The 25,862-nt window shown below is 49.5% G+C and overlaps 1 protein-coding gene across 7 annotated transcripts in view; it reads right to left on the bottom strand.

Moving 5' to 3' along the window:
• The window catches only part of CHL1 (cell adhesion molecule L1 like), a 464,787-nt gene that overhangs the window by 255,064 nt on the left and 183,861 nt on the right, over nt 1–25,862 (bottom strand). For 5 of the 7 annotated variants that reach the window (XM_063940640.1, XM_063940638.1, XM_063940643.1 and 2 more), the window contains one exon: nt 12,248–12,418. In XM_063940640.1, coding sequence (XP_063796710.1) covers nt 12,248–12,329 — 82 coding nt within the window. In that variant the 5' untranslated portion in view covers nt 12,330–12,418. Of the gene's footprint in view, nt 1–7,598; nt 7,689–12,247; nt 12,419–25,862 lie in introns of those variants that run through there. The other 2 variants (XM_063940642.1, XM_063940645.1) reach the window with 2 other exon arrangements.

The raw sequence follows: 25,862 nt of genomic DNA on the forward strand, positions 1-25,862 counted from the left end.
GGTTTTTTTCATAAATCTATATATCTTCGTTTTTTTCATAAATCTATATATCTTCCTTTTTCGTGGACTCTCATTTGTGATCCAGGGACACAATACCACCGGTGTGGGACTTGATGTCTCCTGCCTAACACAAAAAGCAGATCCACACTGTATCTATAAGACCCAGCTAATTATCCCCCCCTATATAGGTGCACTCTCATTGGACGTCTGACCAAATCCTTCTACTATCAAACCACACTGCTAATGCCCGATCTCGTCCGATCTTGGAAGCGAAACAGTGTGGGCTGAGTTAGTACCTGAGGTGGAGACTCACAGGGAATACTCAGTGTTGTAGAACATCAATCATTGCATATGATGTGTGGTATGTGACTCCAACAGCAGCATCACCATTTGTTCCTATCCTTTTCTTTCTTTACCCTGGTATATCCTTTGATTTGTTTCTATCATTACTTATTGCCATAATAGCTGTTATTTCTTCATTAGGATTATGACAGAATCTAAAATCAATTGACTTAATTGATCTCATTAATACAGATCATCTGTACTGGCCGGGTGAGAAAGGGTTTATGACTTGCAGTGTCTCTACCCCTCTCCATCTCATTTCCTGAGGCAGGACCAGAACATTTTTATCTGGGATCATTCACATCTCCTCAACCAGGGGCAATTATATTCTTAATATTTCCAAATAAATTTTGTTTTATCTGCTGACTAATCAACCTAGTGTTATTCATTCTAGTTATTTAACTACCATTAATGAGTGCGCCCACACAAGAGCCTTCTTCTTTCTCCCTTTTGTTTATGCATATGTCACTGGCTCTGGGCGCACCCCCAAACTGGACATTATATTAAAGATTTTACTTGAAAATTGTCCAAATTTGGTTTTTCTGTAATCAAAAACTATTTTTAGACCGGTGCCGGGTCGCCCCCTTTGTGTAACTGCCACAGAATGTGCAAGTTGGATTGTGCTACAGATCCAACGAGCAATCGTCTGCTTAGACGCAGGAGCACCCATCTTGTTGGGTGCATACAAGATAAACAACGAGTCAGATTTTCTGACTCCAGCTGTCCTTGAAATATATATTTTCAATGCTCTGACAACGTCCAGTAACTTGGAGTCCTCCAAGTCGCTAGTAGCCGCAGGCACCACAATAGGCTGGTTCAAGTGAAAAGCCGAAACCACCTTAGGGAGAAAATGAGGACGTGTCCGCAGTTCTGCCCTGTCCGAATGGAAAATCAGATATGGGCTTTTGTACGATAAAGCCGCCAACTCTGAAACTCTCCTGGCTGAAGCCAGGGCCAGTAGCATGGTTACTTTCCATGTAAGATACTTCAAATCTACCGATTTGAGAGGCTCAAACCAATGAGATTTGAGAAAATCCAAAACTACGTTTAGATCCCACGGTGCCACTGGAGGCACAATTGGGGGCTGTATATGTAGTACACCCTTGACAAAAGTTTGTACTTCAGGCACTGAAGCCAATTCTTTCTGGAAGAAGATTGATAAGGCCGAAATTTGAACTTTAATAGACCCCAATTTTAGGCCCATAGACAATCCTGCCTGCAGGAAATGTAGGAATCGACCCAATTGAAATTCTTCCGTTGGGGCCTTCTTGGCTTCACACCACGCAACATATTTTCTCCAAATGCGGTGATAATGTTGTGCGGTCACTTCCTTCCTAGCTTTAATCAAGGTAGGAATAACTTCCTCTGGAATGCCCTTTTCTTTTAGAATCCGGCGTTCAACCGCCATGCCGTCAAACGCAGTCGCGGTAAGTCTTGGAACATACAAGGTCCCTGCTGAAGCAGATCCCTTCTTAGAGGTAGAGGCCACGGATCTTCCGTGAGCATCTCTTGAAGTTCCGGGTACCAAGTTCTTCTTGGCCAATCCGGAGCCACTAGTATTGTTCTTACTCCCCTTTTCCGTATAATTCTCAGTACCTTTGGTATGAGAGGCAGAGGAGGGAACACATACACTGACTGGTACACCCACGGTATTACCAGAGCGTCCACAGCTATTGCCTGAGGGTCTCTTGACCTGGCGCAATATCTGTCCAGTTTTTTGTTGAGGCGAGACGCCATCATGTCCACCTTTGGTTTTTCCCAATGGTTCACAATCATGTGGAAAACTTCCGGATGAAGTCCCCACTCTCCCGGGTGCAGGTCGTGTCTGCTGAGGAAGTCTGCTTCCCAGTTGTCCACTCCCGGGATGAACACTGCTGACAGTGCTATGACATGATTTTCCGCCCAGCGAAGAATCCTTGCAGCTTCTGTCATTGCTCTTCTGCTTCTCGTGCCGCCTTGTCTGTTTACGTGGGCGACTGCCGTGATGTTGTCCGACTGGATCAACACCGGCTGACCCTGAAGCAGCGGTTTCGCCAGGCTTAGAGCATTGTAGATCGCTCTTAGCTCCAGTATATTTATGTGAAGAGACGTCTCCAGGTTTGACCATACACCCTGGAAGTTTCTTCCCTGTGTGACTGCTCCCCAGCCTCGTAGGCTGGCATCCGTAGTCACCAGGACCCAGTCCTGTATGCCGAACCTGCGGCCCTCTAACAGATGGGCACTCTGCAACCACCACAGGAGAGACAACCTTGTTCTTGGTGACAGTGTTATCCGCTGATGCATGTGCAGATGCGATCCGGACCATTTGTCCAGCAGATCCCACTGAAATATTCGTGCGTGGAATCTGCCGAATGGAATTGCTTCGTAAGAAGCCACCATCTTTCCCAGGACTCTTGTGCATTGATGTACTGACACATTTCCTGGTTTTAGGAGGTTCCTGACAAGTTCGGATAACTCCCTTGCTTTCTCCTCCGGGAGAAACACCTTTTTCTGAACAGTGTCCAGAATCATTCCCAGGAACAGCAGACGTGTTGTCGGTGTCAATTGAGATTTTGGAAGATTCAGAATCCACCCGTGTTGTTGAAGCACTACTTGGGTTAGTGCTACACCGACTTCCAGCTGTTCTCTGGACCTTGCCCTTATCAGGAGATCGTCCAAGTAAGGGATAATTAATACGCCTTTTCTTCGTAGAAGAACCATCATTTCGGTCATTACCTTGGTAAAGACCCGAGGTGCCGTGGACAAACCAAACGGCAGCGTTTGAAACTGATAATGACAGTCTTGTATCACGAACCTGAGATACCCTTGGTGTGAGGGGTAAATTGGGACATGCAGATAAGCATCTTTTATGTCCAGGGACACCATGAAGTCCCCTTCTTCCAGATTCGCTATCACTGCTCTTAGTGACTCCATCTTGAACTTGAATTTCTGTATGTACAGGTTCAAGGATTTCAGATTTAGAATAGGTCTTACCGAACCGTCCGGCTTCGGTACCACAAATAGTGTGGAATAATACCCCTTTCCCTGTTGTAGGAGGGGTACCTTGATTATCACCTGCTGAGAATACAGCTTGTGAATGGCTTCCAATACCGTCGCCCTTTCTAAGGGAGACGTTGGTAAAGCAGACTTTAGGAACCGGCGAGGGGGAGACCTTTCGAATTCCAACATGTAACCCTGAGATACTATCTGCAGGATCCACGGGTCCACCTGTGAGCGAGCCCACTGATTGCTGAAAATCTTTAGTCGACCCCCCACCGCTCCTGAGTCCGCTTGTAAAGCCCCAGCGTCATGCTGATGGCTTTGTAGAACCCGGGGCGGGCTTCTGTTCCTGGGCAGGGGCTGCTTGCTGCCCTCTCTTACCCTTTCCTCTGCCTCGGGGCAGATAAGACTGTCCTTTTGCCCGCTTGTTTTTATAGGAGCGAAAGGACTGCGGCTGAAAAGACGGTGTCTTTTTCTGTTGGGAGGGGGTCTGAGGTAAAAAAGTGGATTTGCCGGCAGTTGCCGTGGCCACCAGATCCGATAGACCGACCCCAAATAATTCCTCTCCTTTATATGGCAATACTTCCATATGCCTTTTGGAATCCGCATCACCTGACCACTGTCGCGTCCATAAACTTCTTCTGGCAGATATGGACATCGCACTTACTCTCGATGCCAGAGTGCAAATATCCCTCTGAGCATCTCGCATATAAAGAAACGCATCCTTTAATTGCTCTAAAGTCAATAAAATACTGTCCCTATCCAGGGTATCAATATTTTCAGTCAGGGAATCCAACCACACTACCCCAGCACTGCACATCCAGGCTGAGGCTATTGCTGGTCGGAGTATAACACCAGTATGTGTGTATATACTCTTCAGTGTAGTTTCCAGCCTCCTATCTGCTGGATCCTTGAGGGCGGCCGTATCAGGAGACGGCAACGCCACTTGTTTTGATAAACGTGTGAGCGCTTTATCCACCCTAGGGGGTGTTTCCCAGCGCGCCCTAACCTCTGGTGGGAAAGGGTATAATGCCAATAACTTCTTTGAAATTAGCAGTTTTCTATCGGGGTTAACCCACGCTTCATCACACACGTCATTCAATTCCTCTGATTCTGGAAAAGCTACAGGTAGTTTTTTCACCCCCCACATAATACCCCTTTTTGAGGTACCTGCAGTATCAGAGATCTGCAAAGCCTCCTTCATTGCCGTGATCATATAACGTGTGGCCCTATTGGAAAATACGTTTGTTTCTTCACCGTCGACACTAGATTCATCTGTGTCGGTACCTGTGTCGACTGACTGAGGTAAGGGACGTTTTACAGCCCCTGACGGTGTCTGAGACGCCTGAGCAGGTACCAACTGGTTTTCCGGCCGTCTCATTTCGTCAACTGACTTTTGTAATGTACTAACATTATCACGTAATTCCATAATTAAAGCCATCCATTCCGGTGTCGACTCCCTAGGGGGTGACATCACCATTACCGGCAATTGCTCCGCCTCCATACCAACATCGTCCTCATACATGTCGACACACACGTACCGACACACAGCAGACACACAGGGAATGCTCTTATCGAAGACAGGACCCCACTAGCCCTTTGGGGAGACAGAGGGAGAGTTTGCCAGCACACACCAAAAGCGCTATAAAATGTATATAAACAACCCTAAAAGGTGTTGTTTCTGTTATATGCGCTTTAAAATATATAAATATCGCCAAAATATGCCCCCCTTCTCTTTGTTACCCTGTTTCTGTAGTGCAGTGCAGGGGAGAGTCCTGGGAGCCTTCCTCACAGCGGAGCTGAGCAGGAAAATGGCGCTGTGTGCTGAGGAGAATAAGCCCCGCCCCCTTTTCGGCGGGCTTTTCTCCCGGGTTTTGAGATATCTGGCCTGGGTTAAATACATACATATAGCCTCAATGGCTATATGTGATGTATTCCTTTGCCATAAAAGGTATTAAATATTGCTGCCCAGGGCGCCCCCAGCAGCGCCCTGCACCCTCCGTGACCGTTCAGTGTGAAGTGTGTAGCAACAATGGCGCACAGCTGCAGTGCTGTGCGCTACCTTCATGAAGACTGAAGAGCCTTCTGCCGCCTGTTTCCGGACCCTCGATCTTCAGCATCTGTAAGGGGGATCGGCGGCGCGGCTCCGGGACGAACCCCAGGGTGACCTGTGTTCCGACTCCCTCTGGAGCTATGTCCAGTAGCCTAAGACTCCAATCCATCCTGCACGCAGGTGAGTTGAAAATCTCTCCCCTAAGTCCCTCGATGCAGTGAGCCTGTTGCCAGCAGGACTCACTGAAAATAAAAAACCTAAAAACTTTTTCTAAGCAGCTCTTTAGGAGAGCCACCTAGATTGCACCCTGCTCAGACGGGCACAAAAACCTAACAGAGGCTTGGAGGAGGGTCATAGGGGGAGGAGCCAGTACACACCATGTGATCCTAAAAGCTTGCTTTTGTGCCCTGTCTCCTGCGGAGCCGCTATTCCCCATGGTCCTGACGGAGTCCCCAGTATCCACTAGGACGTTAGAGAAAAGGGAAAGCGCGTCACCCAAAAAATTGTGTTTTATCTCACTGAAAAGGGGTGTCGCCACACAATAGTACTCCCAATTTACGTTACGCCACACAGTAGAGAGCCTTATACATGGTACGTCACACAGAAGAGAGCCTTATACACCTTACGCCAGGATTTGGTATGATATACCGATGGACGGGATGCCGTCGGTCATAATACAGACAACGGCATCCCAACCATCAGAATACCGACAGCCCCCCAGAAAGTACTCTAACCCTCCCCTGCCCCCTACTCTAACCCTCCCCGGTGGTGCCTAACCCTAACCCTTCCTGCTTGGTGCCTAACCCTAACCCTTCCTGCTTGGTGCCTAACCCTAAGCCCCCCCCTTCCCGGTACCTAACCATCCCTTTGCCGTCCCTGCACCCTAAACCCCCTTGTAATGCCTAAACTTAATCTCCCACCCACCGCGGCAGGAGGCGAGCGCGTCCCTCTAGAAGAACGTTCAAGATTCCAGGCATTGGTATTTTAACGCCGGAATCCTGAGCTCCGTCAGTATTTTGATGCCGGCATTATGTCGCCTTTCGGGATTCCGAAAGGCGACATAATGCCGTATACACGTTACGCCACACAGCAGAGAGCTGTATACACGTTACGCCACACAGCAGAGAGCCTTATACACGTTATGCCACACAGCAGAGAGCCTTATACACGGTACACCAGACAGCAGAGAGCCGTATACACGTTCCCTCACACAGTAGAGACCCTTATACATGGTATGCTGGTGTCTACCTTATGTGCATACCAACATTTACTACCAGGAATGTGAGATAGATAGATAGATAGATAGATAGATAGATAGATAGATAGATAGATAGATAGATAGATAGATAGATATTGATGTAGCCAGCCTCATCTTTGCTGCGATGTGTAAGGCATGGGCGAACGCATCGCGGCAAGCTGCAGTAAATGCCGTGCTGTGGCTAGTTGCACCCGTTTGCTCCATAGAAGTCTAAGGGGGGTGTTCAATTAGTGCCGATTTTTTAAACTAGTCGAAAAAGCGGCAGTTTCCGCCCGTATGTAGGTCGAATTCACATTCGACCTATTCAAAGCACGTTCCGATTTTCGACTTGTCAAAAAATCTGCCTGGTCGAAAACCACGTGGATCAGCGAATTAGCCGCCAACATTAAACCCGAATTAGCTAATTAGCCGCCACATGAAACACGTGGATTTCAACAAAATCCACGTGTTTTGTCGAATTTCCGTGCATTTCACAGTTTTTTGGTCTATTCGACCCCCCAAAAAAAGGCATGGAGAAATTGGCTACCAAACGGTCGAATTAGTGCAGATTTTCCGACTGTCGGAAAACTCGGCACTAATTGAATATCCCCCTATGCCTCAGACATGGGCGCACTAGTCATGAGCATGGCTATATCTGTAGATATTGATATATGTACTGTATACACACACATAGTAAAACACACACATTAGAATACATATATATACACACACACACCCATAGAGAAAAAACACCCACACCTACAGCTAAACACACATAGCAAAACACATATATACACACAAACACACACCCATAGGAAAACACATACACACACTAAACACCAATAGCAAAACACATACACACACACCCATAGGAAAACAGATATACACATACACACCCATAGCAAAACAAACACACAAACAGCTAAACACACACACACACACACCCTTGTATTTACAGTACATGTGTTTTCTTTATCCACAACTTACTTTGCTGCACCTCCTGGCTCTGGCTCCCTGGTTCCGGCAAGGCTCTTCAATGCAGGGGGTGAGTGCTGACGTCTCCAGTGCACACACTGCTGCCCTGTCAGTGACTCTCCCTCCTCTCTCCCGCCCTCCCCCTTCTCCCAGCATGCAGTCACAGACAGTGGACAACACAGAGCCAGCAGGAAACTGATAGCTGCTGCAGCAGCGCGGTGCCGAGTTGAAGGGTGATGAGATCACCCTTCTCACTCACTGGCGCCGTGTCCTGTGTGCAGACTACCTTCTTTGTCAGGGCCCACGGCGCAGCGGCAGGCAGCGTGTAATGAGTCAGGCTGACTCATTACATTGCTGCCGGATGTGGGCCCCTTCATAGCGCTGGGCCTCTGTGCATTGCACTGACTACCCTGGCGCAAGTTCCGCCGCTGGTGGTGTGGCAGGGGGCCCTTTTGGGAAGGGGGGCCCGGGGGTACATATACCCGGGACATCCCCCTTAATCCGGCTCTGCATACAGGGAGAGTGACAGAGGGACAGGGAAAGTGACAGCAGGGACATAGGGACAGGTAGAATGACAGATAGAGGCACAGCAAGGGCATACAGTAGGGACTAGGGAGACAGAGAGGCAGCAGGGTAAGATTACCTATTTAGCAGCTGCTGAGGATGCTGTGGTGTGCGGTGGATGAGGAGGCTGTGGTCCGGTCGGCAAAGTGCGGACGGCTGAGGGTGGCAGCGGTGTAGCAAAAGAGGAGGCAGAGGGCAGCGGCGGTGCAAGGAGGAGAGGAGGCTGTGGTCCGGATGGGCATGGTGCGGACAGCTGAGGGCGGCGGTGCAAGGAGGTGAGGAGGCTGTGGTCCGGATGGGCATGGTGCGGACAGCTGAGGGCGGCGGTGCAAGGAGGTGAGGAGGCTGTGGTCCGGATGGGCATGGTGCGGACAGTTGAGGACGGCGGTGCAAGGAGGAGAGGAGGCTGTGGTCGGTGGCACTGCGGCTACGGTGGCACTGTGCTACTATTTCAAATCTGCCGCGAACCGGCAGCCAATCAGGAGCAGCAGCGCTCCTGATTGGCTGTCGGTCCGCGGCAGGTTTGAAATAGTAGCGCCGCGGTCAGGAGCGAAAGGCGAGCTCAATGCGGCGGCAGCAGGGGACTTCAGCGGTCAGTGATCGAAAAAGTGCCGGTATGCCATACCGTTGTATACCGGCCTGCTTCGGGCACTGCCATTAAGGAGATATTTGGCCAGGCGTGGCTTTGGGAGGCAATATATTATAGAACACTGTCCTAATTCTCTGCACTGCCGGAGCTATCAGTGTACCCAGCAATATAAAGGCATAACATGACAACTTTATCCTCTGGAACAGGATCCCCACTGGCACTTTTTTGTCCTTGTTTATTAGCTCAGTTCATACAAATATCAATATTTTATAATACAGATAAAACATGTGCTCCAAAAAAAACAGGACTTGTATTATTTCTGCCAGATTAAAATATTCCAGAAATATTTTGCAGTCCATGTGAAAATGATGTTATTTTTGCATCTTTCACACAGAGGACCTCATTTCATAGTCAGAATCAGAATCAGTTTATTGCAAAGTATATCAGTACATAAATACACAATACACAAGGAATTGGTTTCTGATAGCTACAGCTCCCATACAGCATATGAAATACAGTAAAAAACAGGAAGAAGAACATGTGACGTATGACTAGAATATACTGTACAAGTAGGGATCTGAATATGAGAGTAATGCTAAGCGAGTGTCGAGTTGAACAATTTTTGATTGACTTAATGAGAAGCAATGTGCCCCAGCACTGCATTATATCAGTCATATGTTCTGCACCTTCTTCTATGGGGTTGCTGACCCTCCTCTGATAAAACGACCGGTCCTAGAGGTCGAGAAACGCGTTAGTTTCTTGTTCATGACCTCATTCCTCCTGTTACTTGCCTCCTTGTCGTACCACTGAGGTTATTTTGTGAAACAATATCGGAGAGCACCGGACGGCCACCCGTACCATTTTATTTCACTGTGGAGCTACAGTACATGACAACAGTGAGTGGACCTAGCGGGAGAAACACTCGGTCAGCACAACGGAGCATTGCGGCTGTACCGAGACCTGACTGCAGAGCGGCATTAAAAGACAGTGAGCCGCTCCGTGAACAGACCTGTCAGGGAATCACACGGGCAGCTCAACACTGCCACACGGCTATGTGCTATTAAGGCTGCAATCCCTACCTGTGATGAACTATTAAAGACTTTACAAATCATATGAAGGCTGGACAGCTAATGGAAAACTCCAGGGGGTAAATTTACTAAGATGGGAGTTCTATTTAAGATGGGATGTTGCCCATAGCAACCTATCAGATTCCAGATATTATCTTCTAGAAGGTGCTAGATAAATGAGAAGTAGAATCTGATTGGTTGCTATGGGCTACATCACATCTTAAATAGAACTCCAGTCTTAGTAAATTTACCCCCATGTCACAGTAAGGTACCCATTAATTGTTTTAAGTTACAATACCAGTTACAAGGAATGCTATTGGATTTTTGATTATCTATAATCCCACATTGTTCGGACAAATAGCAACCACCGCACTGGCATTTTAAAGGAACTTGGCAACAATTATTATTATTCCTATCAAGGACAAGTTCACTTTGAAATATTCATTCCGTACTGCAGACGGACTCGAGGAACCTTTTGAGGTTTTTTCAGGAACAAATAGGGTTTTGTTCAGTTGTGTATTTTTATATAGTCTTGGTTTGGCATTCTGTTATATTGAACACATATTATTTATAACTGAGGTTTTCACCTATTTTTTAATATATCTATCATTTGATGATAGAGTGTGAATTTATCTAATAAATGTATATGTATTGGCAACCTTTTGCGCTCCCCTCACAATTTTTTCCATTTCTGTGCATTATTGAGGGTTGGCAATCCCTCCTAACCTGAAGGTGAGCTGCATTAGGTTTTCCCTGGTACATCAGGTTCTGGGCGCTTTTTTTTCCTGCAGGGTTGCTGGTCTGGCTGGAAAGATTATAAAGGGGCTTATTCAGGTTGGATCTCAATAAGCGATCCAACCGCAATTTATGAGAAAAAGATGCGGGCGCAAGCACCCCCATTTTCTGCATGGGGGGCACAGAAAATGCGTTCGCCCCTGCCTGTCAATCAGGGGTGGGCAACGCTCTGTTTCCAGGGCGGAGGTGGGCGAACCGGGCGCCGTGCAAACAGGGGCGTGTCAGAGGCGTAATCGCGGCGGCTGTGTGACATCATGGGTAAGATGGCGCCGGGTCTCCTGCGGCCACAGCTAGGCTGCGCCAGCTGGAGGCATCAATAATTTTTACGATGGAGCAGAAATTGCGAGGCGATCGTAATTTCTGCTTCATCAAAGGGGAAAGGCGCCGGTCAGCATGCTGGGCGGCCTTGCCCAGCGATGGGCGGCCCCCAGCATGCGATCCAAAGGATAGCAAATTCTGCTGATTAGCAGAATTTGCTATCCTTACTGAATTAGCCCCAAGTGTCATTTCACAGTCCTACAGTACATGGTACTTTCTTCTCCCCAATACTGTAGTACTTGTTCCAGTCTTATATATTTCTGATTTTATCAAGAGTGACGGAATGCTGGCACTGTCTTTATTAAATCTAAATGTTGTTTTTTTCAGATGGTAAAATGTACATATAGTACAGTAGAAAACTATGTTCCCATATAAAGTGAAAAAGATGTCCCAGTGAAAATATACAGTAGTTTGATGCCTGGATGCCAACTCCAAGGAGGTATATAAAATAAAAAAATGTATGGAAAAAAGCCTGCGTGGCCCGGCAGAGGCTACACACCAATTAGATGCCCCCTGCACCCTTTGAATCTTCTTTAAATAACCAAAATGAAATCTTGTTTTTGAATGTTCTCCATCCACAGTTCCTTACTCCATGGGCGTATCTACAGTATAATCAGGGCCATTACTAGGGGTGTATCACACAGAGCACGGTGCTCTGAGGCTGGCACCCTCGCTGCCCCATGGCCCTTGCTACTGGCTAGTGGAGTTCCTGGAACAGCACCCTGTAGCCGGTATTGTTACTGTAGTGTCTCGCACAGCATCATTTGGTTGCTCCAGACAGGCACCCTGCAGTCTTTGCAGTTGCATGGAGGGTCCTCAGGAAGCTCCGGGTAGAGCTGCACGTCCTGGCGTTGGCCACCCTGCCCGTTCTGTATGATGTCCTGTGCATAGGGAGCCAGGCCAACATGAGGAGCTCCAGAGCTCGGATATGCCATTTTCTATAAAAGGGGCACCGCACACCCTTCACCCATACTTACCTCTGTGCCAAGCACTGCAGAAATCACTCTTGAAGAATCCCAGACTAACAATGCCTTTGTTTTCTCAGTTGTGCATTAAATGCGTCCGCCATTGCCGTGACTTTGCTTACCATTGTGTGTTGCACTGGCCTCGTCTGCCACCAATGTGGCTAGAGATAATGGTGTGCTCACCCTACCAACTTTGTGTTGATTCCAACCACGCTTGTTTTGTTTCCACTTATGTAAGGCCACTTTTATTAATTGTTTCCAGGGTCACTTTAAGTTCCCTATCTGCCTCTGGGTCCCTGCTTGCAACTGAAGGCATTTTGTACCTCCCAGTACCTTACAGAAAAGCATTTTAAATCATCTTACCTACAAATGGTATCTCTACAGCCTGGCAGCATTTCACAAAGAGGAGAAGAAAGACAGCGACTTGTCTCCAGAGACACAGCATTTTCCTTATGTAGCGGCTGTTTGGTGGCAGTAACCTTTCCCTTCTGCCTGTCAATCATCAAGCACACTGGGCATCACTGCACCTGCAGACTGAGACAACAGCGTTATTATTCAACATGAAAGGACAAACAATACAAAAGAACCACAGTCCAACAAATACTACGCAAACAAATGAATGGGATAAAGCGCTTCTACATACTGATAATATCGCATTGTTGCTCATGTATTCAGTTTTGAATTCAGTTTTGTGTTAGGGCAGCTGTTTAAATGATTGAACTGAAACAAACGGTACACCTGAGCAGATTTGTCATATCCCTGTATACGGGACTATTTTCTATTCATTTGTGTATGTCTTACTAAGATGGAAAGACCATTTGGAGTTAAACTTATTTTGTAAATAACAATCTTTTGTGTAGTGTGGTAACACTTGTAGCTCTGCTGTCAATGAAGGGGGCTGCCTGTAATATCGAGCGATAACCATCATACATATCTAGCCAGGGTCGTAAATAGGGCTGCTGCACAGCATTCAAGGATCTGGGGGCAGCATTGTTGCTGTCCTACAGCACCTGCATTTCGCTCCTCGGGTATGGGGAACACCATTAGTATTGCTACAGCCATTAGAAATGCTGCAGAGCCACTTGGAGCATTCAAGGGATGCTCCAGGCAGGCACCATACAGCATGTGGAGCCACCCAGAGCTTCCATAGGATGCTCCAGTCAGTGCACCATTTCCTAGAGTTGGCATCCCTGCCCACTAGGCATGACATCTTAAGGTCATGAATTTAGGGGTCGGACACGTGGCAGCACAGAGCTCTGTCCTGGCACTATATATAGCTTTTAAGGCTAGATAAACCCTCTTGTGTAGTATCTCAAACAGATTAAAAAAAACATGTACATATACATTTCTTAGCTGTTCCTAGGCTCCAGTCGATTCTCTCTCAGTTATCTGCTGCGCTCACCATGCTGCGGGCTCCATGGGTGTCGTGGACACCCACGAGTGGAAATAGTCCCTGTTAGTCGGCATGCCAACTGTCGGGACTGTAAGGGGGTGGGATTCCGGCATCGGTTTTGTGACCGGTGGTCACGTAACTGCCTCCTGTATACACTGTGTAATAATAAGACCTGGCAGCATAGAATTGGCTATTCTGTCTGATTATTACACAGTGTGTACTCAGCTTTAGGCTTAGGCACTGAAACACTGATTCCAGAGAGGCAAGTTGTCCCTTTGCTAGGAATTTTGTTATAGAAGGCTGTTATGAGGACAATTCCCAGGACCGTCAAGAGCTTGGACAGTCCCAGTTACTAGTGTGTGCAGGGGAGAAATTCATGCGGCATACCAGTGCCCCCTCCAATTTTTTTTTAAAATACAATGCGCAGTACCGCATGATGCAAAGCGGGCAGCAGTTTCTCCCTGCCCAATGTGCTGCAACCAGGACTGAGAAAGGGCTGGACTTGGATGATGCTCCGGAGGTGTAAGCAACTTGAAAGATGGTCTGTATTTGGGCAGTGTCGGAGTCGAGGATGACACAAAGACAGTGGACTGGGGGACAAAAGCGAGGTTGATGTTATCAACATAAAAAAAAAGGAGGTGAAAATGGGGGAAAGACATTAAGTTTGGTCTATGTTAAGTTTCAGGAAGTGCTCCAGGAGGAGATACTGAAGGCCAAAAAGCTGATGATATTTTCAAGGGATGAAGTGTATATGGAGTACAGAAGGAGATCGAAGTGTAGACGGAGTACAGAAGGGGACTGAGAATGGTCCCTTGGAGTATACCTAAAGGTCAAGAGGGGGCAGCAGAGACAGCAAAGGAACCCTGAGAATTGTGGAGGCCAATGGTGTGGAGAGTAAAGAGGAGGAGAGTGGTTGACAAGATGCAAGACAGCAGATATATCGAGGAGGATGATGAGAAAGAAGTGGCATTTGGATTTGACCATGAGAAGGACACTGGTAACCTTGGTGAGGACAGTTTCAGCAGATTGGAGGGGATGTAAGTGAGTGGGTGGAAAGGAAGAAATGAGGTGAGGTGGAAATAGACAATCCTCTGAAGGAGCTTGGAGGCATATGGGAAGAGAGACAGGGGGGAAGTTAGACAGAGATTCTGGGTCAAGTTAAGGTTCCCTAAGGATGGGTAAAATTAGAGAGTACTTGTAGGAAGAGGGTACAGAGCCAGAGGAGAGTTACAGGTACACACACAGTACACACAGTACAAAACATATTTTAGTTACACATAATTTGTCTCTCTTCTAAATTGTCATGCAGAGCCAATACAATAAAGCCTAATAATGCCACAACAAAGCCTATTGTGATGTTATTAATAGTTAGCAAATCTATTACTCTGATTGGTGTAAACCTGGACTGCACAAGCTGGTACATTATGTGGAATAACAGGGTTGTATTTTGCGTGGAGGCACAGGATGCCATGTTGTGAGGGGGTGCAGAGTGGTATTTTGTGTGGAGGGACAAGACAGTATATTGTAGGGGAAGACATGATGATACATTTTACAAGGGCAGGTGTGTGTGTGTGTGTGTGTGTGTGTGTGTGTGTGTGTGTGTGTGTGTGTGTGTGTGTGTGTGTGTGTGCGTGTGGGAAGGGGGTTGTCTGTTATGTATGGGGACAAGACAGTATGTTATGTGTTGGGAAATGACGGTATGTTGTGTGGGGCGGATCTGGGTGTTATATTGTCTGTGGTAACAGAATAGTCTGCTGTGTGGGAGGGGGCATGGTTGTACAGTATGTTGTGTGGAGGCACAAGCTAGTATGTTATATAGACGTAGGAAATCAATTAAGTAACCAATAATAAACTGACAGGCTGGAGGAGAAGGTGTAACCCAGGAGCTCTGGCTAGGAAAATTCATCTCACCTATAGTTTATTTGTCTAAAGGCTAAAAAATTTCATCTTTGCTTTGGGTGCCCAAATACTTTGCCATGTCATGCTATCATTACATTAATCTCAAAAACACTCCCTCACCAGCAGTTAAAATTAAGTTTTGATGGTATACTTCTAAGTGATTGTCTGCTCTAGAATATAACAATAAACAAAGCCACTGTGGATGCAGCAAACAGTAAGAACAACATGGTGTGTCAGTATGCACTGCAACAGAAGATTTGCACGCATGTGATGTTTTGTTAGTAAATATAAAAACATTGGAATCTAGCCAATACAAATCACAGAGGACATGGCTTAATACCGTACAAAGGGGGTAATTCCAAGTTGATCGCAGCAGGAATTCTGTTAGCAATTGGGCAAAACCATGGCCCTCATTCCGAGTTGTTCGCTCTGTAATTTTCTTCGCATCGCAGCGATTTTCCGCTATTTGCGCATGCGCAATGTTCGCACTGCGAATGCGCCAAGTAAATTTGCTAAGAAGTTTGGTATTTTACTCACGGCATTACGAGGTTTTTTCTTCGTTCTGGTGATCATTGTGTGATTGACAGGAAGTGGGTGTTTCTGGGCGGAAACTGGCCATTTTATGGGAGTGTGTGAAAAAACGCTGCCGTTTCTGGGAAAAACGCGGGAGTGGCTGGAGAAACGGGGGAGTGTCTGGGCGAACGCTGGGTGCGTTTGTGACGTCAAACCAGGAACGCAACTGACTGAACTGATCGCAGTGGCAGAGTAAGTGTCGAGCTACTCAGAAACTGCTTAGAAATTTCTATTCGCAATTTTGAGAATCTTTCGTTCGCAATTTTGCTAAGCTAAGATTCACTCCCAGTAGGCGGCGGCTTAGCGTGTGCAATGCTGCTAAAAGCAGCTTGCGAGCGAACAACTCGGAATGAGGGCCTATGTGCACTGCAGGGGAGGCAGATATCACATGTGCAGAGAGAGCTAGATTTGGGTGGGGTGTGTTCAATCCATACTTGCCTACTCTCCCGGAATGGCCAGGAGGCTCCCGAAAATCGGGTGACCCTCCAGGCCCCCCGGAAAAGCAGGCAAGTCTCCCGATCCCTGCGCTCCCCCCTGCCCAGCCGCCCACTTAGTAAGTAAAGTGGGCGGTCCGGGCAGTCGATGACGCGATTCTTGTTGAATCGCGTCATCATAGCCACGCCCCCTACAGTATAATGCCTATAATAGCGGCATTATGCGGTGGGGGCGTGGCTTAAATGACTAAATACCTCTGCCACACACCCACCCCGCCTCGACCACGCCCCCATTCCACCTCTGCTCCGCCCCCTCTCTTCGTCACTACCCTTCCTTGCCCCCTGCTGCACAGACCTGGCTGCTCTCTCCCGGAGAGAGCAGCAGAAGAGTCGGTAAGTATGGTTCAATCTGCAATCTAATTTGCAGTGTAAAAATAAAACAGCCAGTATTTACCCTGCACAGAAATAAAATAACCCACCCACATCTAAGGGGCCCTACTCATTTGACGATGCGCCGCCGAGGTGCCCGACGGCCGAAACGGCCGACGAGCGACCCGGCGGCGGGGGGGCAGTGACGGGGGGAGTGAAGTTTCTTCACTCCCCCCGTCACGCGGCTGCATTGAAGTGCAGGCAAATATGGACGAGATCGTCCATATTGGCCTGCATGCACAGCCGACGGGAGACCAGCGATGAACGAGCGCGGGGCCGCGCATCGTATCGCTGGAGTCTCCACACTGAAAGATATGAACAAGTTCTCGTTCATTTATGAACGAGATCGTTCATATCTTTCAGAAAATCGGCCAGTGTGTAGGGCCTATAACTCTCTCTGCAAATGTTATATCTGCCACACCTGCAGAGCACATAGGCCCTCATTCCGAGTTGTTCGCTCGCAAGGCGATTTTAGCAGAGTTACACACGCTAAGCCGCCGCCTACTGGGAGTGAATCTTAGCTTCTTAAAATTGCGAACGATGTATTCGCAATATTGCGATTACAAACTACTTAGCAGTTTCAGAGTAGCTTCAGACTTACTCGGCATCTGCGATCAGTTCAGTGCTTGTCGTTCCTGGTTTGACGTCACAAACACACCCAGCGTTCGCCCAGACACTCCTCCGTTTCTCCAGCCACTCCTGCGTTTTTTCCGGAAACGGTAGCGTTTTCATCCACACGCCCATAAAACGCTGTGTTTCCGCCCAGTAACACCCATTTCCTGTCAATCACATTACGTTCGCCGAAGCGAAGAAAAAGCCGTGAGTAAAAAAACTATCTTCATAGCAAAATTACTTGGCGCAGTCGCAGTGCGAACATTGCGCATGCGTACTAAGCAGAAAAACGCTGCGATGCGAAGAAAATTACCGAGCGAACGACTCGGAATGAGGGCCATGGTTTTGCCCAACTGCTAAAAAATTTCCTGCTGCGATCAACTTGGAATTACCCCCAATGCTCAGTGGCCCTCATTCCGAGTCGTTCGCTCGGTAATTTTCTTCGCATCGCAGCGTTTTTCTGCTTAGTACGCATGCGCAATGTTCGCACTGCGACTGCGCCAAGTAATTTTGCTATGAAGATAGTTTTTTTACTCACGGCTTTTTCTTCGCTCCGGCGAACGTAATGTGATTGACAGGAAATGGGTGTTACTGGGCGGAAACACGGCGTTTTATGGGCGTGTGGATGAAAACGCTACCGTTTCCGGAAAAAACGCAGGAGTGGCTGGAGAAACGGAGGAGTGTCTGGGCGAACGCTGGGTGTGTTTGTGACGTCAAACCAGGAACGACAAGCACTGAACTGATCGCAGATGCCGAGTAAGTCTGAAGCTACTCTGAAACTGCTAAGTAGTTTGTAATCGCAATATTGCGAATACATCGTTCGCAATTTTAAGAAGCTAAGATTCACTCCCAGTAGGCGGCGGCTTAGCGTGTGTAACTCTGCTAAAATCGCCTTGCGAGCGAACAACTCGGAATGAGGGCCAGTAATTCTGCCAGTATTTCCTTAAATTAGAGATCATGCTGAATGTTTTGCATTGTTGCAGTTAGTGAAAGCTTAAGGTTAAATACCTAACACGTTAGCACTTGCATGCATAAACCTCACACGTCAGATGCATCCACGCGCCACTCAAGCACACTTATCTTATAAAATAAAGACACAACAACTGTAATTGGCGTGAAAGGGGTCAGCTTTTATTTTTCTGACTGATAGGGAGGCCTATTAAATACTAAGACTAAAATGCAGACTTCCCTCTCTAACTAAGGTGGCGGGGAGAAGAACGGTTAAGCATGATAAACGTAACATGGGTGATCAATGTTATAATACAGAAAAACAAGCAATAAAAAACATATGTATGAGGGACCCTTCTGCCCCAGATGTTCCGGGATCGGCCTCCTGCCTCCATCCCAGACATCGAAAATCAAAAATCCAAGGACAGGGGTCGGCCTTCTGCCACTACCCCTGCCCACCAACAGTTGCAGGGACAGAGGTACGCTCCGCCCCTACATGGTAAAAATTGGGCCACCGGCCCCGCCATCCACATATGTTTATACCAGTTATATGGACCCACTTGGTAAAGCGATGCCCGTAAACTAATTATAAAACTATAAAATTTACCTAAAAGTACACCCAAACTTACTAACCTTGAACTCATAATTAAAATTAAGTAACCGTTCAGAAACCGGCCACCAAAAGCCGACACAATGAACCCGACTGTAGAACAAAAATAAAATAAAAACCAAAACCAAGTCCCCAGGGCGGGAGGGCGGGTCATGAGAAGAGCTGAAAAGAGGGAGGAAGTACCATGTCAGCAGCCTATATGTATGACAGGCCAGCCCCTATACATGATCCAGCCAATCAGCCCCTCGGACCCTCTCTCCACGTTCCTCCCACCACAAAACATTAACCCCTTCCAAGCCAAGGTGAATGCACTGAGTGGCGCTGAGGAAGCCCCGACGGTTCGTTTATGCTGCTATGGTCACAGTATGTTCCCTACGCAGTCTTAAACCTCACACGTCAGATGCATCCACGCGCCACTCAAGCACACTTATCTTATAAAATAAAGACACAACAACTGTAATTGGCGTGAAAGGGGTCAGCTTTTATTTTTCTGACTGATAGGGAGGCCTATTAAATACTAAGACTAAAATGCAGACTTCCCTCTCTAACTAAGGTGGCGGGGAGAAGAACGGTTAAGCATGATAAACGTAACATGGGTGATCAATGTTATAATACAGAAAAACAAGCAATAAAAAACATATGTATGAGGGAGCCTTCTGCCCCAGATGTTCCGGGATCGGCCTCCTGCCTCCATCCCAGACATCGAAAATCAAAAATCCAAGGACAGGGGTCGGCCTTCTGCCACTACCCCTGCCCACCAACAGTTGCAGGGACGGAGGTACGCTCCGCCCCTACATGGTAAAAATTGGGCCACCGGCCCCGCCATCCACATATGTTTATACCAGTTATATGGACCCACTTGGTAAAGCGATGCCCGTAAACTAATTATAAAACTATAAAATTTACCTAAAAGTACACCCAAACTTACTAACCTTGAACTCATAATTAAAATTAAGTAACCGTTCAGAAACCGGCCAACTGCCAGGTTACCAACCTGCCACCGCCACCTACTCCGAAAAGACTAACTAAAGGGACCTAAAAAGCAGAACAAAACTAACTAAAGAGACATAAAAGTAGAATACGGACTAATGCAACGAAACCCAAGAAAACTACCTAAAGGTACCTAAGAATGTGAATAAGGTCCCCCAAGAAGATCAGTATACCAGCCGGCCGCGGGTGCCGCCCGGAGTCAGTCCCGCAGGCCGTCCCCAGCGGAGGCCTCTACGCCCCCACCAGCGCACAGACCGCAGCTTTGGCCGGGCCAGCCCAGACACGAACAGCCCGTAGATGTATGAATGGCCGTCAAATCATATAAAGTGCGGACCTAACCGCCGTCCTGCAAAAGAAGGGTGTAACGCAGGTTAAAAAGCAAAATAAATATAGTATGAGTAGTAGATGGGCAACCTAACTGCGTCCCTAACGGGGAGGGGGTTTTGGGGGGAAGGGTCGCCCAATTTGACTTGAGGCAAAAACACAAAACTTCGTTAGCCGGCAAAAGCCGTAATTAAAACCAACGATAAAACAAAAATTCCTCAAGGCCCCCGCAATCGCAAAGTGCAACTGCGGCGAGCGGCTAGTCCTCAAAGGGGCGCACTGGGAGGAAAAGGCCTGATATAGCGTATGACTGCACCAGACCTCCACCTACCCAGTGCCCGGACTTCGACTTCGGACCAACCCGCCGCAGCGGCTGCTGGCGCAGCGCCGATGCGGAAAGAGTGAGTCCCAGTGTCGGCCGGAGATAGACCCAGGTACAAAAAACAACGTTCCAAAACCGACCGGGAGTGATATCTGGACAACCGGGAACCGTCACGATGGACGAGCTACCCGGTGGGCATGGAGGCCGAAGGGACGAATAAGCCCGGGCCGCGGGCACTGGACAATTGCCCCGCGCATGAGCCTGACCCATTCGAACCCACAGCCCCCTGCCGACTACGTCCGTCTTGGAGCGCTGAATCCGACACCACAAACCGTCGGGGCATACGACGACGCAGGCCGCCAGCACGGGCGAGGCTGAAGTCCGAGAGACGGACCCCAGCTCACCCATCCTGAGCGTACCGTGGAAAGGACATCGTAAAGGCCGCCACGAAGAGGCGAACCCGTATCCCCAATATCGTATCCCCGTATCGTGAGCGCTGAATCCAAAACCCCAAACCTTCGGGGTGTGCGTCGACGGCCTTTATTGACTGAACGGAAGGCCTATTAAATCTAAACTTGTATTAAAAAACTCCCTGTCCAACTAAGGGACGGTTGAAAATAGTTATCACACATAGCAGAAAGCAGACAGCACAGGAAAATAAAATATCTCAAAATCATAGTTGAAATAATAACCTAAATGTTGGAGGGCCTTCTGCCCCGATGTTCTGGGATCGGCCTTCTGCCACCATCCCTAAGGGCCTGTTACCCAGATGTTATGGGATCGGCCTTCTGCCACCATCCCTGAGGGCCTGCTACCCAGATGTTATGGGCCACATAGCAGACGGCAGACATCTCCGGAAAATAAGATATCTCAAAATTATAATTGAAATAATAACCTAAATGTTGGAGGGCCATCTGCCCCGATGTTCTGGGATCGGCCTTCTGCTACCATCCCTAAGGGCCTGCTACCCCCGATGTTCTGGGATCGGCCTTCTGCTACCATCCCTAAGGGTCTGCTACCCCGATGTTATGGGATCGGCCTTCTGCCACCATCCCTGAGGGCCTGCTACCCAGATGTTATGGGATCGGCCTTCTGCCACCATCCCTGAGGGCATGCTACCCAGATGTTATGGGATCGGCCTTCTGCCACTATCCCTGAGGGCCTGCTACCCAGATGTTATGGGATCGGCCTTTTGCCACTATCCCTGAGAGCCAGCTATCCAGATGTTATGGGATCGGCCTTCTGCCACCATCCCAGCCATCCCGAATCCAAAGCAACTATGGGCCATCTGCCTTGTGAGGGGTCTTACCCACTATGGCCCCTCTCCAGAAGGTAGCGATTCGGCCAGATAGGCCGTAAAAGTTGCAGGAGCCAAAGACTTGTGGGCTAAATCCTCCAATCCGCACACAGAAGCAGGACAGAAGTCCCCTTGGATTAGAGTTGCAGGAGCTAACTGCCGAAACCACTGCCAGTCGCCGCGAGAAAGGGTATCATCAATTTCGTTGCGCTCGGCCGGGACATGCTTGTCTCGCAACGTAATGTTGTTCACCCAGCATAGCAAGACTATCTGTGCGAAGACCCGCAGTCCAGCAAGGATGTGGACTCCTGCCTAATGATGGCAAAAAACCACGGCCAAATTGTCGCCCCAGAAGACCACCTGTCTGTTATGCAGGGCATAGCGCCCGAGCGCCCAGTATGGGAAAAAACATCCAGCAACAGCAAGAATCGCAAGCACCAGAGGCGTCCGTGAAAAGCTCCAGAGAGAAGGTGAAACGAACTAGAAATCCGTCCAAATACGTAAATCCCTCGAGTGCTAAACTAAGAAAATGATGAGGGTGTCTAATCCAAACTGTCGCCCATTCCAATTTCCCACAGCAAAACTCTACCCATTGGGATAACGTTCCAAGCAAAAAGAAACAGGGCCAAGAAGGATTGGGCCTGTAGTAGAGTAAGCTTGTCCACGGTGAGCTCATAGAGGAAACCATCGGGAAGACGCAACACCGTGTCCCCAAGGAGCCTTCAGAGACCACCGACCGTATCCCTCTGAATCCCGAGGTAAACGGAGGTACCCTGCCAACGGCCACCGCAGCAAGATGACGCAGCGAACAGAGCCAGGTGGGCCGAGCAAAATAAATCATCCAGGTAGTGCGACATACCCCGCTCGCCCGTCGCTTGCTGCGGACCCCAGTGGAGGAAAGAACTGCACCTTGCAAAGTCAGCGCACGAGAGAGAAAAAACCCCACAGGGAGGCAGCGATGGATGTATTAGCCATCATCCAGTTGAAAACCCATAATCGAAAGGCGAAAGGGTGCAGCGGAAGGAGCGAAATGCTGACGCGATGTCCAATTACACATAGCCGCCCCCAGACCAAACGACCGAATGGCATCTATGGTCGAATCAAACTTACAGATAGGTAAACGACCCTACCTGATAATAGGGATAGCCTTATTAACCGATGACCCGAGAGGACAGGAAAGATGGATGAGAAAGCCTATCATCCCAGCCAACGACAATGCGGCCGCAACCTTCTGCCGGAGCACGGCCGGAAATTACCGAGCCGAATGCAAGTTCGTACTAGCCCCGTGATCCGCCAGACCATGTATCGGCAAGAGGCAACTAGGTGCGAAAACCCGAGGTAAGAATAGGGCGTCCACCGGCCGCGTGAGCCGTCACAGGCAGGGTATGAGCGCTCGAAGTCTAATTGGGGAGGGGGCTGTGGCCAACGCTTGGGGCCGCAGGAGCGCGGCTCTGCGGGCCGGAATTACCCCTGTGCGTGTACTGGGGCAGTCCTTGATCCCGTGGCCTACGCCACAGCTGATGCAGGAGTGACGAATGCGACACCGCCGCCCCAAACCGCATTGGGTAGGATTGAAAGTGAAGAATTAACCATTCCCCCGCGCGCCATGAACCACCGCAAAAGCTGGCAGAATGAGAGGCCGGTCGTGGAACCCGTCGCTCCTGCTGTACCGGCTGGCTCTGCGGCAGCTCCGAGCACAATCCCACATCCTTGTTACCGAAGGTATAGATCTGCCGCCCATGCTGTTTGCCCCGGAAGTTCCAGTAGTAACGCCGCCAAGTATGGTACAGCACGTGTATAAGGAATTGAAGGCGCACGATGTGTTCGACCGGGCGCGACTCTGAGTAACACGCCGCCAAGATGAACATGCACCTAACTCAAGTCGTGTAGGAGCGCAAAGCGTCCTCGCTGTCCCGGCCCTTTTGCTTAGCCGAAAGCAAGGCTATACGAGCATCACTAGTAAGAGCAAAATATAAGCAGATAGGCCCTTACGGATCCGGTCTCAGACCGGGGCCGGAGACCACGGTGCACTGACGTGTTGGCGCAGTGAACGATGTACTACTCCCCCGACACTTGCGAGGCGGAATAGGTTGAATGCCGTAGCTCGCAGCGTTTTTTGACCCTGGACTCTGTGCAAACTGTCGCAGGAAGGGGACACACCCTCCGAGGACATGGAGGCAAGGGAAGAGTCCGTGCCACTGCGCCTATCGCGCTTGCCGGTACCCCTATGCGCACTGTTGCCGCTGCGAGAGGAGCGGGACTGAGTACTAGATCCCCCCCCCCCCACTACGGGGGTAACTGCGCTCCTGTCGGACCAGTCAGGGCCCGATGAAGACTCACCAGTAAGAGGGGGAACTCCGTCTGTCCCAGCAGCCGCCGTACGACTTGTAGATGCGTCGACTGACTCCATTCCTGGCCCGACGTCTACGGCTGGGGAAACAAAAGCGACAATGTTCCCCCGTTCCCCAAACGGACCCGCAGCCGCGGGGAGTGGGGCAGGCGGGGCGACTGTCACGCCAGAGGACAGGAGAGATTGCGCATTGTTATCCGCCAAAAAAGCGGCGGCCCATCCCGGTGTCCCGGGTACGGAGGATAACAAGGGAGCTACCGTCGACACGGCAGCAGCACAAATAGCGGACAAGGTGGTGGCGTTCACCACGGGATCAGCCGCCGTGACAGGGGCTCTAAGATCAGACGCGTCACGCGATTAGCGCGCCCCACAGGAGGTACGCAAACCTCCCGTCGGGAGAAAGGCCCCTGGAGGCGAAGCCGGAGAGTCGCCAGAACTAGAAAGAGGCGGCTCAACGTCGGCTGAGTGCTGTCCGCTGCAGCTACGGAAGCAGACATCTGGACGCGTGGAGGGACTGATCGCTCGCCTACTGTCATCGCCCGCCGCCCCCGTATGAAACCGGTAGGGCTGCACGTTGACGGCTGGCGGCAGTACAAAGTGGGCCACTAGCCGCCGGGAGGGGCCGGCATCACGGGTCCAACCACGGCAGGAGAGGCCAGGAGGGCTGCAGAACGCCCTCTTCTAACCGGCCCTGCCCTATCCGCAACTGGCAACGGGGGATGTGAAACCGCAGAGCGGGGGCGACACCCCGCTCTGTCGGGGGAGGGCGCAGCCTGGACCTGACCGGCCGAAGGGGGGGAGGGGTGGGGCGGCCAGATGGGTCTGGCCTCATCGGGCCCCCCAGCCGGCAGTATGAGAAGCCGCACGCAGACGCTGCCTAAACTGCATGTGTCTGGCAGCCACGCGACCCCTCGCCCGCCCAGTAACCCCAGTAGTGGAGGTTCGTGGCCGCCTTTTTTTTTTTTTTTTTTTTAATTATTATTATTATTATTTATTTATATTTTATATTTTATTTATTTTTTATTTTATTTTATTTATTTTATGTAAAATAAACATTTTGGGCACAGTAGCGCCCCCTGGTGGCAGCAAGCAGCCGATCCACGGGCCGGGAGCTCCGTCCTGGCCCCACGTGATCGGAGCTGCTGCTGCTGGTGGCGCCTAGCGACGGGCTCAGGGACGGCAGAGCACCGTCCCTGGCAAGCCGCCGTGTGCGCCCTCTATCCCCCGCGCTCCGTCCCCCGCCGCGGCTAGCAGCGGGGACGGAGAGCGCACTCGCGGGGGAGCACGGGCGGGCAGCTGAGGCCGGCCGCACGCGCCCAGAACCTCTCCGGCAGCCGCAGCAGACACTCCCCGGGCTGGCTGGACCTCAGGGCGTCCAGGAGCCGGGCGGGGGGCAGCGGTGCGAGCTAAAATTTCTGGTGGCCATAGGGGAGGCACAGAGCATTTTTTTTGGCAAGGTAAGAATAGAAGGGTAAAGAGACCAGGAGAAGTGGGAATATAGAAAGTAAAAGAACAGAGGAGAGGGAGTGAAAGAAGAAGAAAGGGATATTTTAGAAGTATGAGAGAGAATAAGGGTGTAGGATATATTAAATGAGATCAATACTTGCAGTCATGAGAAGAGCTGAAAAGAGGGAGGAAGTACCATGTCAGCAGCCTATATGTATGACAGGCCAGCCCCTATACATGATCCAGCCAATCAGCCCCTCGGACCCTCTCTCCACGTTCCTCCCACCACAAAACATTAACCCCTTCCAAGCCAAGGTGAATGCACTGAGTGGCGCTGAGGAAGCCCCGACG

Source organism: Pseudophryne corroboree, chromosome 9, assembly GCF_028390025.1.
Source record: "Pseudophryne corroboree isolate aPseCor3 chromosome 9, aPseCor3.hap2, whole genome shotgun sequence".
NCBI classification, from domain to species: domain Eukaryota; kingdom Metazoa; phylum Chordata; class Amphibia; order Anura; family Myobatrachidae; genus Pseudophryne; species Pseudophryne corroboree.